Source organism: Scyliorhinus canicula, chromosome 4 (genome assembly GCF_902713615.1).
Source record: "Scyliorhinus canicula chromosome 4, sScyCan1.1, whole genome shotgun sequence".
NCBI lineage: Eukaryota > Metazoa > Chordata > Chondrichthyes > Carcharhiniformes > Scyliorhinidae > Scyliorhinus > Scyliorhinus canicula.
The window spans coordinates 244,255,171-244,276,555 of record NC_052149.1 but is presented as its reverse complement, the minus strand read 5'-3'; the positions used below and the strand labels follow the sequence as shown (position 1 = coordinate 244,276,555).

At 48.5% G+C, this 21,385-nt stretch overlaps 1 protein-coding gene across 3 annotated transcripts in view; it reads right to left on the bottom strand.

Moving 5' to 3' along the window:
- The window catches only part of arap3 (ArfGAP with RhoGAP domain, ankyrin repeat and PH domain 3), a 386,207-nt gene that overhangs the window by 31,359 nt on the left and 333,463 nt on the right, over positions 1 to 21,385 (bottom strand). For all 3 annotated transcript variants that reach the window (XM_038796362.1, XM_038796359.1, XM_038796360.1), the window contains 2 exons: positions 21,000 to 21,035; positions 10,008 to 10,071 (listed from right to left, as the gene is read on the bottom strand). In XM_038796362.1, the coding sequence (XP_038652290.1) occupies positions 10,008 to 10,071; positions 21,000 to 21,035 (100 nt within the window). The remainder of the gene's footprint in view (positions 1 to 10,007; positions 10,072 to 20,999; positions 21,036 to 21,385) is intronic.

Genomic DNA, 21,385 nt, shown 5'->3' with positions numbered 1-21,385 from the left:
TACTGTTCATCCCAACTAGTTCATTCCTTCCACATTCACAAAGACTCCACCTTCTCAACCTTGCCCCTCGCCTGAGGTGTGGTGACCCTCAGGTTAAATCACCACCAGTCAGCTCTCACCCTCACAGGGAAAAACAACCTATGGTCATCTGGGACTATGGCGATTTTACTTTACCTCTTCCACAACGTAAGACCATAAGATGTTGGAGCAGAAGTAGGCCATTTGGCCCATCGGGTCTGCTCCGCCATTCAGTGAGATCATGACTGGCCTGATGTGATAATTCTCAACTCCACTTTCCTGGCTTATCCCCATAACCCTTGATTCCCTGACTGATTAAAAATCTGCCTATCTCAGGCTTGACCATACTTAACAACCCAGTCTCTGCAGCCCTGTGATAAAAAATGCACAGATCAACTACCCTCTGAGAGAAGAAATTCCTTCTCATCTCTATCCATAAATGGGCGGCCCCTTACTCTGAAATTCAGGCCCTCTGGTCCAAAACACTCCAACAAGAGGAACCGACCCCTCAGCATCGATCCTGTCAAACCCCCTGAGAATCAGATATGTCTTAATAAGGTCACCTCTTTTTCTTCTAAACTCCAATGAATCTAGGCCCAACCTACTCAACCTCTTCTCATAAGAAAATGCCTCCATACCCGGGATTAATCTAATGAACCTTCTCTGGACTGCCTCAAATGTCAGTACATCTTTCCTTAGATAAGAGCACCAAAACTGTTCACAGTATTCCAGGTGTGGTCTACTTGTACCTTGTATAGTTTTAGCAGGATTTCCCTATTTTTACATTCCATTCCCGTTGAAATAAAGGTCAACATTCCATTTGCCTTCCCAATTACCCGCAGGTACAATCTGAATACATTCTGGGAATCGATAGTTGAAGCAACTATGAAGACAAAGGAATCCTGAAGGGAGAGTGTAAAACCTTAAAGCGAAACTGTAATGGCAGCAGCTGAGGGAAAGTATTGTTTAAAAGAAGATTTGAAAGTGTGTATTTTTGAAAGTGGAATTTGAAATCACTTGTGAGGAAAGCAGAGTTCAATGAGACAGGGGGACTCATGGGTTAAGAATCATCTGGGGGGATTTTGAGAAAATATCCACAGACATTTACTTGAGTTCAGAGTGGAGTGTGTCTTACCATTCTCACCTTGTGTGTTTAAAGGGACTTTGTGTTACTGAGACCATTATAGCCTAAGATATGTTTGTTAAGGTACGGGGAACAGTAAATGAGTATGTCTCATAATCAACCTTTTCATGTTTAATAATTATTTTTCTTGTTAAGACTAATTGGCGGTTCTGTGACTCTGTTTCTCCACGTTTTCAATTTAAAAAAAACTACAAGTTGCGGTCTTTTGAGCCAGGGTTCCATTCTGGGATCTTCCCACACAGTGATGACATCAACTGGGATCGAAACACACTAAATTGGCCCCTGCGTTGAGGGTGTTGTTCTATGATGAGAGCCTGAGTAAATTGAGTCTATAGTCTCTGGAATTCAGAAGATTGAGAAGTGATCTGATTCAAACCTACATAATTCTGAAGATTGCCTCTGTTGGTCAGGGAATCTAAAACACGTGGGTCCAGGGTAAGGGGCCGATCATTCAGGACGACTACTACTATCAAATACCATCCAATACTATCCAATGCCATCCAATACCATCCAATATCTTCCAATACCATTCAATACCATCCAATACGATGCAATACCATCCAACACCATCCAATAATGTCACATACCATCCAATACTATCCAATACCATCCAATACTTTCCAAATACCATTCAATACGATGCAATACCATTCAATACCATCCAATACTATCCAATACAATCCAATACAATCCAATACCATTCAATACTATCCAATACTATCCAATACCATCTAATACTGTCCAATACTATCCAATACAATCCAACACCATCCAATAACATCACATACTATCCAATACCATCCAATACTTTCCAATGCCATTCAATACGATGCAATACCATTCAATACGATGCAATACCATGCAATACCATCCAATACTATCCAATACCATCCAATACTATCCAATACTATCCAATACCATCCAATACCATCTAATACTGTCCAACAATATCCAATACCGTCCAATACCATCTAATACTACCCAATGCCATCCAATACCATCCAATAGCATCCAATACCATCCAACACCATCCAATACTATCCAATACTATCCAATACCATCTAATACTTTCCAATAATATCCAATAGCATCCAATACCATCCAATACTACCCAATGCCATCCAATGCCATCCAATACCATCCAATACTATCCAATACTATCCAATACCATCCAATACTATCCAATAATATCCAATGCCATCCAATACCATATAATACTATCCAATGCTATCCAATGCTATCCAATGTCATCCAATACTATCCAATACTATCCAATACCATCCAATACTATCCAATGCCATCCAATACCATCTAATACTATCCAATGCTATCCAATGCTATCCAATGCCATCCAATACTATCCAGTGCTATCCAATACTGTCACAAACCATCCTATACCATCCAATACTGTCCAATACCATCTAATACTATCCAATGCCATCCAATACTATCCAATACCATCCAATACAATCCTCTACAATCCATTACCATCCAATACTATCCTATACTATCCAATACCATCCAATACTATCCAATGCCATCCAATACTATCCAATGCCATCCAATACTATCCAATACCATCCAATACAATCCTCTACAATCCATTACCATCCAATACTATCCTATACTATCCAATACCATCCAATACTATCCAATGCCATCCAATACTATCCAGTGCTATCCAATACGGTCGCAAACCATCCAATATCATCCAATGCTATCTAATACAATCCAATACTATCCAATGCCATCCAGTACCATGCAATATCCTCTAATACCATTCAATACCATGCAATACTATCCAATACAATCCAATACTATCCAATACCATTCAATACCATGCAATACTATCCAATACTATCCAATACCATTCAATACGATCCAATACCATCCAATACCATCCAATACTATCCGATACCATCCAATACTATCCAATACTATCCAATGCTATCCAATGCTATCCAATACTATCCAATACCATCCATTACCATCCAATGCCATCCAATACCATCCAGTGCTATCCAATACTATCCCAAACCATCTAATACCATCCAATGCTGTCTAATACAATCCAATACAATCCAATACCATCCAATACAATCCAATACCATCCAATACTATCCAGTGCTATCCAATACTGTTGCAAACCATCCAATATCATCCAATGCTATCTAATACAATCCAATACTATCCAATGCCATCCAGTACCATGCAATACCATGCAATACTATCCAATACCATCCAATACTATCCAATACCATCCAATACTATCCAATGCTATCCAATACCATCCAATACTATCCAATACCATCCAATACCATCTAATACTGTCCAATAATATCCAATTCCATCCAATACCATCTAATGCTATCCAGTGCCATCCAATACCATCCAATACTATCTAATACCATCCAATACCATCTAATACTGTCCAATAATATCCAATACCATCCAATACCATCTAATGCTATCCAATGCTATCTAATACAATTCAATACTATCCAATACCATCCAATACTATCCAGTGCTATCCAATACTGTCCCAAACCATCCAATATCATCCAATGCTATCTAATACAATCCAATACTATCCAATGCCAGCGAATACCATCCAATATCCTCCAATACCATTCAATACCATGCAATAGACTACTTTCTAAACGGTGAGAAAATTCATAATGCCAAAGTACAAAGGGATCTGGGAGTGCTAGTCGAGGATTCCCTAAAGGTAAACATGCAGGTTGAATCTGTGATTAAGAAAGCGAATGCAATGTTGTCATTTATCTCAAGAGGGTTGGAATATAAAAGCAGCGATGTGCTACTGAGCCTTTATAAGGCTCTGGTTAGGCCCCATTTGGAGTACTGTGTCCAGTTTTGGGCCCCACATCTTAGGAAGGACATACTGGCACTGGAACGTGTCCAGCGGAGATTCACACGGATGATCCCTGGAATGGCGGGTCTAACATATGATGAACGGCTGAGGATCCTGGGATTGTATTCATTGGAGTTTAGAAGGTTAAGGGGAGATCTAATAGAAACTTACAAGATAATACATGGCTTAGAAAGGGTGGACGCAAAGAAACTGTTTCCGTTAGGCGAGGAGACGAGGACCCGTAGGCACAGCCTTAGAATTAGAGGGGGTAAATTCAGAACAGAAATGCGGAGACATTTCTTCAGCCAGAGAGTGGTGGGCCTGTGGAATTCATTGCCGCGGAGTGCAGTGGAGGCCGGGACGCTAAATGGCTTCAAGGCAGAGATAGATAAATTCTTGATGTCGCGAGGAATTAAGGGCTACGGGGAGAATGCTGGTAGGTGGAGTTGAAATGCCCATCAGCCATGATTGAATGGCGGAGTGGACTCGATGGGCCGAATGGCCTTACTTCCACTCCTATGTCTTATGGTCTTATGGTCTTAACACTATCCAATACTACCCAATGCTATCCAATACCATCTAATACTATCCAATAATATCCAATACCATCCAATGCTATCCAATACCATCCAATGCTATTCAATAACCTCCAATACTATCCAATACCATCCAATAGCTTCCAGTACTGTCCAATACCATCCCATACCATCCAATGCTATCCAATAACCTCCAATACCATCCAATGCCATCCAATACTATCCAATACCATCCAATACAATCCAATACCATCCAATACAATCCAATACCATCCAATACCATCCAATACCATCTAATACTATCCAATACCATCCAATACCATCCAATACCGCCCAATGCCATCAAATACCATCCAATACCATCCAATATTATCCAATATTATCAAAAGTTGCTTTGAACAGTGCATGCTTTGTTCTGTACAAGAGTCAATGGGCTTGTAATGTTAACTCTTTCGCTCATCCACAGATGCTGCAAAACCTGTTGAGTTAATCCAGAATTCTTTAAGATTTCAGATTTCCAGCTCCCACAATATTTTGTTTTTATTTAAGCTTTATTTCTTTCTTTATCCTATTGACTTCTGCCTTACTTTATAAACTGTAACCTTAAGCAGAGATTAAAAATCAGTTCATGTTTAAAGGACCTAATTTTTCCACCACCTGTTTTGAATGGACTATCTTCCTCATCCCCTATCCTCACCTTTAGAACTTTCCTTCCGATGTGCTCCAGCTTTGTTAGATCAAATCCACTGTGATCTGAGCATATTTGGGAATGAAATTGTTGGCTGCATGTCCTTCCATCTAAGGTCGGAAGGGGAAGTTCACTGATGACTGCACATCGTTCAGGACCATACACAACGTCTTAGATAATAAAGCAGTCCATGTCCAAATGCAGCATGTCCTGGACAATATCCAGGCTGGGCTGACAAATGGCAAGTTACATTCACGCCACACAGGAGCCAGGCAATAATGTCACCAACAAGAAGGAATCTAATCATCTTTCCTCGACTTGTCACAGTATTGCCATCACTGAATTCACCACCATTTATGTTCCGGGGTGGGGGGGGGGGGGGGGGGGGGGTGGTAGGGGGTGGGGGAGAGTGGTGGGGGTGGTAGTGAGGTGGGGATCACCATTGACCAGAAACTGAACTTGACCAGCCAAATAGATATTTTGGCTATAAGTTCAAGTCAGAAACTGGGAATTGTGTGGTGACTAACTAAATTTCTGACTTACCAAAGCCTGTCCAACATCTACAAAGTACAGGTCAGGAGTGCAATTTAATACTCTCCACTTGCCCGGATCAGTGCAGCTCCAGACGCCACCCAGAACAAAGCAACTGTTTGATCGCTACAACACCTTAGATATTCAAGCCCTCCACCACTGATGAACAGTGGCAGCCATGTGTATCATCTACAAGGTACATTGCAGCAGCTCACCAAAGCTCCTTCAACAATACCTTCCAGCCCCATGGTCTGCACCATCTCGAAAGACAAGGGCAGCAGATGTTTGGGAACACCAGCACCTGTGTGTTACCCTCCAAGCCACTCACCATCCTGTCTTGGAAAAATATCACCGTTTCTTCACTGTTGCTGGGTCAAATCCTGGAACTCCCTCCCTAACAGCCCTGTGAATGTGCCTACACTACATGGGTTGCAGCAGTTCAAGAAGGCGGCTAGCTTAAGGGTAATTAGGGTTGGTCAATAAATACTGGCCTAGCCAATGATATTCACATTCCAGGAAAGAATTTTCTGCCCAGCGACCCGACCCGGAGAGGCCCCGCCCAGCAACCCGACCTACCTGGTGATGGAAGAAAGAAAAATCCACATGGAGGCCCCACCGTGCCGACTTCAAAATCCGACCCCAGGAGCGCCCAGGAAGGGAACAGACCATGGGACCTAGCCCAATCTGCCCCAGGAAGCCCCCGCCCACGACCCAGGACCCCAAAAACAACGGAGACCGCGCGCGAGGACCCGAACACGCTGCAAGATATTCCCGCGCCCGCAGAACGCCGGGACCCATCCAGATCGCAAACTCACCCCCCCAGCAACCCCTCTACCTCAACCAGCGCCCGGGGCCCTGCCAGACGCAACCTCGGAAATGTAAACAGCACCCTGGACCTCGCTAGCGCCCTGGACCCCGCCAGCGCCCTGGACCCCGCCAGCGCCCTGGACCCCGCCAGATGTGACCCCGGAAACGTAAACAGTGCCCTGGACCCCGCTAGCGCCCTGGACCTCGCTAGCGCCCTGGACCCCGCCAGATGCAACCACCTACCTTCCACAAGGGCGGACGTCTCCCATCGGATCCCAGGATCATCCAGCAGCAGCCACACGACCGAGGAAAGCGAGGGAAACGCAGCGGTCTGCAGGTTAGACTGAAGGAACGCGATTTCAAGACCCCTCTCCCAGCATACTCCTGGCAAACGTCCAAGCGATTGAAAACAAGCTGGATGAACTTAACGCCAGACTTACCTCTCAGAGGGAAGTAAGAGATTGCTGTGTGCTCTGTTTCACAGAGACATGGCTCACCCCCGCCTCACCGGACCGTGCCATACAACCTGAAGGCTTCTCAATTCACCGGGCGGACCGCACGGCATCTTCAGGCAAAGCGAAGGTTGGAGGGGTTTGCCTCCTCATCAACTCCTCCTGGTGCTTGGATGTGGTGACCCTGGCGACCTACTGCTCCCCAGACCTGGAATACTTGACCGTAAAGTGCCGCCCATACTATCTTCCACGTGAGTTCACTTCAGCCATTATCACAGCGGTCTACATCCCACCCCAGGCAGAAGTGAGGAAGGCCCTGGATGAACTGTACACAGTCATAAACAACTATGAAACAGAACACCCGGAGGCCTTGTTCATTGTGGCCGGAGACTTCAACAAAGCCAACCTCAAGAGTGTACTGCCAAAATTCCACCAGCACATCTCCTGTCCCACCAGGGGCGACAACACTCTTGACTACTGCTACTCAAAAATCAAGGGCGCCTACCATTCCATCCCCCAACCGCACTTTGGGAAATCAGACCATAAGACTGTGCTCCTTCTCCCGGCTTACAAGCAGAAACTCAAGCGGGAGAATCCAGCTAAGAAGGTTGTGCAGTGCTGGTCCGAGGAGACAGAAGAGCTCTTACGTGACTGCTTGGAGACAGTGGACTGGTCCATAGTTAAGAACTCAGTGACTAACTTAAATGAGTATGTCACCACCGTCACAGACTTCATCAGCAAATGTGTGGACGACTGCGTGCCAAAGAAAGCAGTACGTATGTTCCCCAACCGGAAACCATGGCTCAACCGCAAGATTGACTCCCTACTGAAGGACAGATCTGAGGCGTTCAAGGCAGACAACCCTGTCCTATACAAGAAATCCAGGTACGACCTCCGCAAAGCCATCCGAGATGCCAAGAGAGAATATCAAACTAAGCTAGAGTCACAAACAGACTCTCGGCGGTTGTGGCAAGGACTAAACAACATAACGGGCTACAAAGCAAAGCCGAGCAGTATCTCTGGCAGCAGCGCACCCCTCCCCGATGAACTTAATGCATTCTATGCTCGGTTTGAGCAGGTAACCAACAATCCGCTATCAAGTGCCCCAGCAACCCATAATTCACCCATACCCACCATCACAGTTTCCAAAGTCAGATCGGCCTTCCTGAAAGTGAACCCACGGAAGGCGATGGGCCCGGACGGGATCCCTGGTCGTGCACTCAGAGCCTGCGCATACCAGCTGGCAGAGGTTTTCACAGACATCTTTAACCTGTCCCTACTCCATTCCGAGGTCCCTACCTGCTTCAAGAAGACCACCATCATACCGGTACCAAAGAAGAACCAGGCAACGTGCCTCAATGACTACCGTCCGGTGGCCCTGACGTCAGTTGTAATGAAGTGCTTCAAGAGGCTGACCATGAAGCGCATCACCTCCATACTCCCGGAACGCCTTGACCCACTTCAATTCGCATACTGTCGCAACCAGTCCACATCAGACGCCATTTCCCTGGCCCTACACTCATCCCTAGAGCATCTCGAAAACAAGGACTCCTACATCAGACTCCTATTTATTGACTACAGCTCCACCTTCAACACCATAATCCCAGCCAAGCTCATATCAAAGCTCCAAAACCTAGGACTTGGCTCTCCACTCTGCAACTGGATCCTTGACTTTCTGACCAACAGACCACAGTCAGTAAGAATGAACACCAACTCCTCCTCCACAATAGTCCTCAATACCGGTGCCCCGCAAGGCTGCGTACTTAGCCCCTACTCTACTCCCTGTACACACACGACTGCATGGCAAAACTTGGTTCTAACTCCATCTACAAGTTTGCTGACGATACGACCATAGTGGGCCGGATCTCGAATAACGACGAGTCCGAATACAGGAGGGAGATAGAGAACCTAGCGGAGTGGTGTAACGACAACAATCTCTCCCTCAATGCCAGCAAAACTAAAGAGCTGGTCATCGACTTCAGGAAGCAAAGTACTGTACACACCCCTGTCAGCATCAACGGAGCCGAGGTAGAGATGGTGAACAGTTTCAAATTCCTAGGGGTGCACATCACCAAAAATCTATCCTGGTCCACTCACGTCGACGCTATCACCAAGAAAGCACAACAGCGCCTATACTTCCTCAGGAAACTAAGGAAATTCGGCATGTCCACATTAACCCTCACCAACTTTTACAGTTGCACTATAGAGAGCATCCTATCGGGCTGCATCACAGCCTGGTATGGCAACTGCTCGGCCCAGGACCGCAAGGAACTTCAGAGAGTCGTGAATACCGCCCAGTCCATCACACGAACCTGCCTCCCATCCATTGATTCCATCTACACCTCCCGCTGCGGGGGAAAGCGGGCAGCATAATCAAGGATCCCTCCCACCCGGCTTACTCACTTTTCCAACTTCTTCCATCGGGCAGGAGATTCAGAAGTCTGAGAACACGCACGAACAGACTCAAAAACAGCTTCTTCCCCACTGTCACCAGACTCCTAAATGACCCTCTTATGGACTGACCTCATTAACACTACACCCATGTATGCTTCATCCGATGCCAATGCTTATGTAGTTACATTGTATATATTGTGTTGCCCTATTATGTATTCTCATGTATTTTCTTGAATTCTGTTTAATTCCCTTTTCTTCCCATGTACTGAATGATCTGTTGAGCTGCTTGCAGAAAAATACTTTTCACTGTACCTCAGTGCACGTGACAATAAACAAATCCAATCCAATCCAATCCAATTTAAAAAATGTCCCAGCAAGCACAGAAATGATGGACTCTCCGTCCAATTGAAGACCTATCAGGGGAACTAACTTCCTGTTTAGAAAAGCTTGAACTCGAAGCATTGAGTCCACGACAGAAACATGCAAAGATTTAATTGAATATTTGATTTATGACACCTTGGCATTTCTTGTTACATAAAAGAATCTTTGCAAATGATTGGATTACCTGAGCCCTGAGGATGCTGGCTGTCCAATCCCACATCTCCCACTGTCCAGAACAGCAAAAAAACCTGCAACATAACAATTACAAATGACCAAACCAAATAGTCAAAGCAGCGAACAGGTTATTTGAGTTTATACGGTCACCATTCTTGGAAAAACAATTTGTTCGGGTCTGGCATCATAATCGAATTTACTGCATGTAATATCAAAATATTTCTGATCTCATTGGGTGATTTCCCGGTGCTGAACATTTTTATAACAATTAATTCTGTAAAACAACAGAACAGAAAAGTCTCAAACTGCCAGTGCCAACCTCAGGATTCACGGTCTGGATTGTGTGGCAGTGTTCACAACCTACCACCAGACAGTATTTCATACACAAGAATCTGGGCTTTAGAATGATTTCACAGGTTGGCGCAACATCGAGGGCTGAAGGGCCTGTACCACGCTGTAATGTTCTATGTTCTATCAGTACATCAGGTAGATCAGTATATCAATATACCAGTATATCAGGTATATCAGAATATCAGGCACATCAGTCTATCAGTATGCCAGTATATCAGGTATATCAGTATATCAGGTATATCAGTACATCAGGTATATCAGTACATCAGGTATATCAGTATATCAGGTATATCAGTACATCAGGTATATCAGTATATCAGGTATATCAGTATATCAGGTATATAAGTATATCAGTATGCCAGTGTTCCTGTATATCAGGTATGTAAGTTCATCAGGTATATCAGTATACCAATATATTAATATATCAGGTATATCAGTATATCAGGTATATGAGTATATCAGTATATCTGTATATTAGTATATCAGTATATCAGCATATCAGTGTACCAGTATACCAGTATATTCGTATATCAGTCATGTGCAGTGTCTGCAGAAACTGGTGTTTTTAAAAGTGTAGTTGTTTGTGAGGTTTGGGTGCCACTGTTGAGGTCATCATTTATTTTCCAAACCTAATTCCTGGCAGAACCTAAACTGAGCATCAGTAAGAAGGTGATTGCTGTGAGAGTGCTACCTGAATACACTTTGCTAATGATTGAGAGTAGACTAATGATACTTAATTGGCCGGGTTGGATTTATCTTACTTGTTGTGTATAGGACACACCTGGACAATTTTCCATATTGCCGGGTGGATGCCACCTGTACCGGAACAACTTGGTTCAGGGCCCAGAAAGTTCTTGAGCACAAATCTTCAGTCCTACAGCTGGAATATTGTCAGAGCCCATAGCCTTTGCTCGAAGGCCCAAAAGGCCTCCGCCTGCTTTTATTTTCTATGTTTCTATGTTCAGAGAGGTTATGTTGAAGTCACAGTACATGTGAAGACTAAAACAGTACATGTGAAGACTAACACGGTACACGTGAAGAATCACAGTTACATGTAAAGACTAACACAGTACATGTGAAGACTAACACGGTACATGTGAAGACTAACACGGTACATGTGAAGACTGACACGGCACACGTGAAGACTATCACAGTTACATGTGAAGACTAACACGGTACATGTGAAGACTGACACGGCACACGTGAAGACTATCACAGTTACATGTGAAGACTAACATGGTACATTCGGAGGATGCCACCAAAAGGCATCATGAGGTAGAGAAATTGGAGATTAGGAAGAATTATGATGAAAAATAATTGCTATGAGCGTGCTATCTGAATACACTTTGTAGTTGATCAAGTGAATGGTTGGGAGCAGTTTTCATGGAAGCAAAGTGAATAACCAGAGAGGACAGACAAGAATGAGGAATTTTGCACAGAGAGCTGTTGTGATCTAGAATGAATTACTTGAAATGATGGTAGAAGCTGATTTAATAGCAACTTTTGCAAGGGATTTGAACAAATATTTAAACGGTGAAAGTCTGTAGGACTATACAGAAAGAATAGAGCGCATGCATATTAATTGGATTGTTCTCTCCAAGCCAACAAGGACATGATAGATCAAATAGCTAATTCTGAGAAATGTGATTTTATTTTCCAATGTAATGTAAAATATTTTGATTTTGAGGCACTGAATAAAATCCAAACACTTTCCGAGTGGAAAGCAGGGATAATGACAGGACACAACATCACTCAATCTCCAACAGCACTGGCAAAGCACACCCTCAATATGCCTGTTAGACTTCACAGATTCTCTCCTCCATAACTGCTCCTGTGGCCTGGGCTGATTAGTAAAACCCAATGAACAAAGATAGCCCACACGAAGGGACAGGCTGCCCTCCATCATTCGCCCTCAACATTTTAACTGGGAGATAAATGCTCAGCTGTTTGCCTGGAATGCAGGCAATAATCTCATTCCCAACTACCCCTGGGACTCATAATGGTAATAGAATATAATGCAGGACATCTAGTATAAAAACTGGCCAAGTCATGCTACAGTTGAATAGAACCTTGGAAAAGCCACACTTAGAATATTGTGCACAATTCTGGTCGCCACACTACCAGAAGGATAGTTAGGCACAACACTGTAGCACAAAGGTTAGTACTGTTGCTTCACAGCTTCAGGGTCCCAGATTTGATTCCCAACTTGGGTCACTATCTGTGAGGAGTCTGCACGTTCTCCCCGCGTCTGCGTGGGTTTCCTCCGGGTGCTCCGGTTTCCTCCAACAGTCCAAAGATGTGCAGGTTAGGTGGATTGGCCATGATAAATTGTCCTTCGTAACCAAAAAGGTTTGTTGGGGTTACGGGCTAGGGTGGAGGTGTAGGCTTATGTAGGGTGCTCTTTCCGAGGGCCGGTGCAGACTCGATGGGCCGAATGGTGTCTTTCTACACTGCAAATTCAATGATTGCATCGCATTTACATTCTATGGTGTGGAGGTTTTGGAAGGGGTGCAGAGGAGGTTACCAGGATGTTGCCTGGTATGGAGGGTGTTAGCTATGTGGAGAGGCTGAATAGAGTCGGACTGTTTCCATTAGAAAGACGGAAGTTGGTGGGTGACCTGATTGACGTCTACAAGATTATGAGGGGCATGGATAAAGTGGATGGGCAGGCACTCTTTCCCAGGATGGGGGGGTCAGTCACATGGGGGCATAGGTTTAAGGTCCATGGGGCAAAGTTTAGAGGAGATGTGCGAGGCAGGTTTTTACGCAGAGGGTGGTGAGTGCCTGGAACGCGTTGCCAGGGGAGGTTGTGGAAGCAGATACATTAACGGCGTTCAAAAGGCATCTTGACGAGACTTCTGGTGGCGGCGATGTGCTAAGCAGAAACACATCAGGTAGCTCTCCTCCCAATTACACCCAACAATGCAAATTATTTGAGTTTTTGGCCCAAAAGCCACCGAAAACTCCGCCAAAGGTAAAAGGCACGAACAACAACAAGGAGGAAGGAAGATGACGGCAAACAACAGTTCGAAGGGACAAGAAGGCAGAAGCGGAGGAAAGGGGCAGGAACAACGGGCGGACGGAACAGCGGCCCCACGAGGTGAGGCAGAGACCCAGGTGAACCAGGAGAGGGGAAGATCAGCGATCCGAATGGCGGAGCAGGAGTAGATAACCACATTCCCCCCGCGCCCCCCTAAACAGGGGACGGATGGAAGAGCGTCTCAAAAAAGGAACTGACCGCCATGAAGGAAGCAATCAAAATGGAATTCCAGGTGGTGATGAAGGAGGTGGTGATGGAAGTGATAGCCACCCTTCAGCGCAAGATAGACAGCCTGGGACGGAAGGTGGAAGCCCAGGAGAAGACCATCCTGGGTCTAGAGAAGGCGTCGATGGACCAGAGCGACAGGATTGTGGCTCCGGAGGCCGAGGTGAAGAGGCTGGTGGCAGCCCAGGGGAACTTAAAGGGGAAGGTCAAGGGCCAGGAGAACAGGTTCCGATTGCAAAATGTCCGCATCGTGGGTCGGCCAGAGGGGATTGAGGAGAGAGACCCAATGGCCTACATCACTCAAATGCTGGGCAACTTAGTAGGGAGGGACAGCTTCTCAAATCCCCCCAGAACTCGACAGGGCAGACAGGTCGCTCTGACTGAAACCCAAGACTGGGGAGCAGCCTGGAGCAATAATCTCAAACTGCACCGGTACCAGGACCGGGAAAAGATCCTGGTGTAAAAGACCACAGTTTACACGACGGCTTGGGGACATAAAAAATGGAGAAACCAGTCTGTGGACTATGTTTTTGCAGAGGACGGTGCTGCCTCGTTTTCGCTTTGAAGCTGGGAAACAGAGAGAAGGCAGCAAGAGGGGAAGCAGGTAAGGGGGTGAGGAAGGGGAGGGAGACAGGAAGGCAGAAAGGGGCCAGGACTAGATCAGCACAGGGTGGGGAGCCACCGAATTAGCGAGGAGGGCTAATGCGGGAAGACAGGCAGCAAGGGATGTCACGGCACACCTCTCAGTGGAGAGGCAGCTTCTGGCCAAAGGGGGGTGGGGGGGGGGGGAACGGACAGAAGGGAGGGGAGAATACAGGGGGAGGAACAGAGAGAAGGGGTCAGGGAAGTGGGGGGTGGGCAGAGATGGGGTGGGACGTGCACAATAGAAAGGGCGCAAAAAGACAGGAAAGGGTTGGCAGCAAGACAGGCCTCAGCAGACATGGAGCAGGGCGAGGAACCAAGATGGCGCCGCAAGCAGCCACTCAGGAGTGTCTCTGGGCAGAGGGATACCCCAGAGTACAGGGGCCCGACCTCGTGGTGAGAGCGCTGACCACGGCCATTTTAGACGGTCCCTCAACAAAGGGAAACCCCAGAGTGCAGAGATGTATCCACCAGGTAAGTACGGTGATCCCGCAGGACCGGGGGCTCAGAAACCCCCCCACCAGGATTATCACCTGGAACATAAGGAGACTTAACGGCTCGGTGAAAAAATCCAGTGTCTTCACCCACCTCAGGAGACTGAAGGCTGACATAGCCTTCCTCCAAGAGACACACCTGAGGGAAAAGGGCCGACTGCTGGAAAGGAAGGGCTGGGAGGGACAGACGTACAATTCATGCTAAGGGACGAGGGCTAGGGAAGTGGCCATACTGATCAGCAAGAGGACGAGATTTACTGAGACCAGGGCGGTTACGGACCCAGGGGGGACGGTACTTCATGGCCAGCGGTGTGCTGGGAAGGGCACCGGTTGTACTGGTAAATGTTTACGCTCCCAACTGGGACGACACAGAATTCATAAAGAAGACCATGGCGGAAATCCCCGAAATTGACACACACTGACTGATTATGAGGGGAAACTTTAACTGCGTACAGGATTCACTGACCGACCGATCAACCCCAGAACGGGGAAAAAGACTGGCATGGCTGGGGAATTGGGAGCATTCATGGAGCAGATGGGGGCGGTGGACTCGTGGAGATTCCTACACCCGGGAGAAAAGGAGTTCTCGTTCTGCTCGCAGGTGCACATGGTGAACACCCGCATCGATTCTTTTGCAGTGGGGAAATCGGTGCTTCCAGGAATCACAGGAGTGGAATACTCCATGATCATCATCTCGCTCCACATTGCATGGATGTGAGGTTGGAGACTGGCTTTGCCCAGCGCCCCACATGGATGCTGGACACGGAACTCCTGGCTGAGAAGGGGCGAAATTCTCTGCAGGCCGTCGTAACGCCGATTTCCGGCGAGCAAAATTGGAGTAGATGACTCCGGCGTGGGGGCCTTCTTTTAGGCGGCGATTCTCCGTTCCCGGAGGGGCCAGCAGCTGACTGACGCGATACGCGTCAGTTTCACCAGCTGCGGAAGTGGTGAGACCCGGCGTTTTTTGGAGGAGGGAGGAGGAGGAGAGAGACTGACCCGGCGTTTGGGGGGGGAGGAGAGAGACTGACCCGGCATTTGGGGGGGGGGGGGGGGGGTTGCGGCATCGGGGGGTGGGATGCGGCATTTTGGGGGGGGGGTGTGCGGCATCGGGGGGGGGTTGCGGCATCGGGGGGGGGTTGCGGCATCGGGGGGTGGGTTGCGGCATTTGGGGGGGGGTTGCGGCATCGGGTGGGGGGGGTTGCGGCATCGGGGGGGGTTGCGGCATCGGGTGGGGAGGGTGGGTTGCGGCATCGGGGGGGGGTTCCGGCATTTGGGGGGGGGGTTCCGGCATTTGGGGGGGGGTTGCGGCATCGGGGGGGGTTTGGGGGCAGCGGCATGCAGAGAGGGGGGGCGACGGATGCCCGGGGCCAATGCACCGTCACCCCCCCTGTACGCCGCTGCCCCCTACCCCAACCACCCCCCCTCACCACCCCACCTCCTTCCCCACTACACCTACCCCCCTCCCCACCACCCCTACCCCCCTCCCCACCACCCCTACCCCCCTCCCCACCACCCCTACCCCCCTCCCCACCACCCCTACCCCCCTCCCCACCACCCCTACCCCCCTCCAACGCCGCCCCCCCATCTCTCGCAACACCGCAACCCCCCACCCTCATCGCCGCAACCCCCCCCCTCTCAACGCCGGGTCCCCCCCTCTCAACGCCGGTACCCACACCCCGTCCCCCTCCCTCTGAAGGCCGGTACCCATACACCCCCCCCTCTCTCCTCCTCCCCCCCTTCCTTCCTCCTCCCCCCCTTCCTTCCTCCTCCCCCCCCTTCCTTCCTCCGTCCCCCCTCCTTCCTCCTCCCCCCCTTCCTTCCTCTGTTAGTGGGGGGGGGGGTGCGGCGTTAGTGGGGGGTGGGGGTGGTGAGGGGAGGGGGTTGGGGTAGGGGCAGCTGCGTGCAGAGGGGGGGGCGACGGTGCGTTGGCCCCGGGCATCCGTCGCCCCCCCTCTCTGCACGCCGCTGCCCCCAAACCCCCCCATGCTGCAAACCCCCCCCCCGATGCCGCAACCCACCCCCCGATGCCGCAACCCACCCCCCGATGCCGCAACCCCCCCCCCCCCCGATGCCGCAACCCACCCCCCGATGCCGCAACCCACCCCCCCGATGCCGCAACCCCCCCCGATGCCGCAACCCACCCCCCCGATGCTGCAACCCACCCCCCCGATGCCGCAACCCCCCCCGATGCCGCAACCCACCCCCCCCGATGCCGCAACCCACCCCCCCGATGCCGCAACCCACCCCCCCGATGCCGCACCCCACCCCCCGATGCCGCAACCCACCCCCCCGATGCCGCAAACCCCCCCCGATGCCGCAACCCCCCCGATGCCGCAACCAACCCCGCTCCAATGCCTCCTCTACCGCGCCCCCCACCGCCCCCCCACCGCTCCCCACCGCGCTCCAATGCCACTACCCACCCCACGCGCATTCGCCCCCCATCACTGAACGGTGTCAACCATCATCAATGGTTGACGCCGTTTTAAAGCAACTGTGATTTTCGCCGACGTGGCCACGGGCCATCCGGGCCGGAGATTTGTGGAAACTAAAAAAAAAATGAAATCCCGCCGGCCCCAGCTGTTTTCAGAGGCTGCCGGCGGGATTTGCACAGCGCCGGTTTTTGGCCGGTCAGAGATTTAAAAACCCTGCGGGAGCGGGAATAACGCCGCTGCTGGCCAATTCTCCGACCCTGCGTGGGGTCGGAGAATCCCGCCCAAGGTCTTCTGCCAGAAAACATCGCTGGCCATAGGCGACTACGTTAGTAGCAACCAAAACGGGGAGGTCTCATCCTCGACATTCTGCGAGGCACTGAAGGCCGCGATTAGAGGAGAGATCATAGCCTACAAGGTAAGCAGAGAGAGGGATGAGAGGGCGGCCAGGCAGCAGCTGGTCAACTCCATTTCGGAGGTTGACAGAAAATACTCCGAGGCCCCGACCATAGAGCTGCTGGCGGAGAGGAAAAAGCTACAAATGGACTTTAACCTGCTATCCGCTAGGAAAGCAGTGTACCAACTCCGCCAGACACGGGGGACTTTCTATGAACACGGAGACCAGGCTGGCCCCCTATTGGCTCACCAGCTGAGAAAGCATGTAGCTGTGTGGTGTGGTGAATTCATACTGCATTGTAATTCACACTGTATTGCATTGCATTGTATTATGTCCTTGTGGGCTCTGTATGTGAGCTGTTGCGCGGCTCTGCCCATAGGGGGAGATGAGGAGCTTGTACAGGGCTCCACCCTTGGCTCCGCCCATGACTCCGCCCATGGCCTCTCCCAAAACCAGAGTATAAAGTGATGCAACCGTGAGCCTGCCCTCAGTTCCTCTGGTCGCAGGCAGGCTCAGTTGTAAGACTATTAAAACCACAGTTTACTTCCAATCGTGTCTCTAGTGAATTGATGGTCTCATCATATGGGAAATTGCGCAGGTAAAGAATAGCAGTGGCAGACTGGTAGCGGAACAAAAAGAGGTTAACCGAGCATTCGAGATCTTCTACCGAGGGCTGTACACTTCCGAGCCCCCGACAGGGACGCGGGAATAAAACAGTTCCTTGATGGACTGGAACTACCAGTTGTGGGGGAAGATAGATGGGGGGAGCTGGAAGCACAAGTGGATCTGGGTGAAATCATGGAGAGCATCAGCTCCATACAGGCAGGGAAGGAACCGGGACCTGATGGGTTCACAGTGGGCTTCTATAAAAAATTTGCACCAGCCCTGGCCCCACACCTAAGGGACATGTTCGCAGACTCACTGGCAGGGGGCATTTTGCCTCCTACGCTGGCGCAGGTCACAATTCTATTGATACCCAAAAAAGACAAAGACCCGACAGAATGTGGATCATCTTGACCCATTTCGCTGCTGAATGTGGGTGCTAAAATACTCGCAAAGGTCTTGGCCAAAAGGCTGGAGGGCTTCGTATCGGAGGTGGTCGCAGAGGATCAAACGAGCTTTGTCAAGGATAGGCAACTCACTGCGAACATTAGGCGGCTGCTGAATGTAATAATTACACCCCCCCACCCCCCGCCCCCCCCCCCCCCCCCCCCCCCCCCCCGCTTCCCCCGGGGGAGAGAACACCAGAGGTGATCGTCTCCCTGGACACAGAAAAGGCTTTCGACCGAGTCTAATGGAAGTACCTCCTCGAGGTACTGGAACGGTTTGGGCTCGGAGCGGGATTCACCGCCTGGGTGAGGCTCCTGTACAACGCTCCCAAAGCGAGTGTCCGAACAAACACCACCAGCTCTGAATACTTCCAGCTACAGAGAGGAACAAGACAGGGCTGCCCCCTGTCCCCACTCTTGTTCGCGCTAGCAATTGAACCCCTGGCAATAGCTCTACGGGACATGAAAAGCTGGAAGGGAATCCAGAGAGGAGACAGAGAGCACAGAGTCTCAATCTATGTGGATGACCTGCTCCTGTATGTCTCGAAGCTACAGGAAGGACTGAAGGCAATCATGCAGATCCTGAAGGAGTTGGAACCTTCTTGGGTTATACACGCATCCTTGGCAAAAGTGAGGCCTTCCCAGTCAACCCAAATGGGGGAGGGGCAGAGCTGGAGGGGCTCAAATTTAAAATAGCCCAAAATAGATTTCGATACCTGGGGATCAATTGTGAACAATTGTGGGCCCAATCCAATTGTAGCATAATCTCCCGAGTCTCAATCTCCATCCCTCGAGCAATGAAGGACAAAACTTCATTTGTCTTCTTAATCACCTGTTGCACCTGTAAACCAACTTTTTGCGACTCCTGCACTAGCACACCCAGGTCTCTCTGCACAGCGGCATGCTTTAATATTTTATCGTTTAAATAATAATCCTGTTTGCTGTTATTCCTACCAAAATGGATAACCTCACATTTGTAAACATTGTATTCCATCTGCCAGACCCTAGCCTATTCACTTAACCTATCCAAATCCCTCTGCAGACTTCCAGTATCCTCTGCACTTTTTGCTTTACCACTCATCTTCGTGTCGTCTGCAAACCTGGACACACTGCACTTGGTCCCCAACTCCAAGTCATCTATGCAAATTGTGAACAATTGTGGGCCCAACACTGATCCCTGAGGGACACCACTAGCTACTGATTGCCAACCAGAGAAACACCCATTTATCCCAACTCTTTGCTTTCTATTAATTAACCAATCCTCTATCCATGCTACTTTACCCTTAATGCCATGCATCTTTATCTTATGCAGCAACCCTTAGTATGGCACCTTGTCAAAAGCTTTCTGGAAATCCAGATATACCACATTCATTGGCTCCCCGTTATCTACCGCACTGGTAATGTCCTCAAAAAATTCCACTAAATTAGTTAGGCATGACCTGCCCTTTACGAACCCATGCTGCGTCTGCCCAATGGGACAATTTCTATCCAGATGCCTCGCTATTTCTTCCTTGATGATAGATTTCAGCATCTTCCCTACTGCCGAAGTTAAGCTCACTGGCCTATAATTACCCGCTTTCTGCCTACCTCCTTTTTTAAACAGTGGTGTCACGTTTGTTAATTTCCAATCCGCCGGGACCACCCCAGAGTCTAGTGAATTTCGGTAAATTATCACTAGTGCATTTACAATTTCCCTAGCCATCTCTTTTAGCACTCTGGGATGCATTCCATCAGGGCCAGGAAACTTGTCTATCTTTAGCCCCATTAGCTTGCCCACCACTAGCTCCTTAGTGATAACAATCATTTCAAGGTCCTCACCTGTCATAGCCTCATTTCTATCAGTCGCTGGCATGTTATTTGTGTCTTCCAACTGTGAAGACCGACCTAGAAAACCTGTTTAGTTCCTCAGCCATTTCCTCATTTCCCATTGTTAAATCTCTCTTCTCATCCTCCAAAGGACCAATGTTTATCTTCGCCACTCTTTTTTGTTTTATGTATTTGTAGAAACTTTTACTATCTGTTTTTAAATTCTGAGAAAGTTTACTCTCATAATCTATCTTACTCTTCTTTGCAGCTTTTTTAGTCGCTTTCTGTTGCCCCCTAAAGATTTCCCAGTCCTCTAGTCTCCCACTCATCTTTGCCACTTTGTATGCTCAGTGCAACCTCAGAGTACCTCAGGGTAATCTCAATGTACCTCAGTGTATCCTCAGTGTACCTCAGTATAACCTCAGTGTAACCTCAGTGTACCTCAGTGTACCTCAGTGTACTTCAGTGTTCCCTCAGTGGAGACTCACACTACGGGCTCTGAAATAACAAAATATGGCAGTGAGGGAAGAGATAACATTTGCGGGAAGAGATAACATTTGCTTACTTACCACTGCTGTTTATCCGAGAATATCGTAAATCCACATCTACACAGGAGAGAAAAATGATCCATTAGTGCACAGAATAAGAACTTTTCAATACAAAAAAACCCAATTTTTTTGCAGAGCTGCTGAGTAAGTATCAGAACTCAACAAGCAAACCCTTCCTTTAAATATGTCTTTGTCAACTTGAACGGAGCGTTTACATTTTCAGAATGGCCAGAGGGGTGAACTTTATTTTACAAGTTTGCTGTCCAATGTTGTAATATGCCTTTAAGGGATATCAGATGACATCACTAGAAGGGAGATAGTGGTAAAGTCTTAGTTTCACTTTTGCTTTCAGCAGAGCCCATGCACAGCTCTAGCGTCTTCAAGCTTTATACCAATGTGTAACTGTT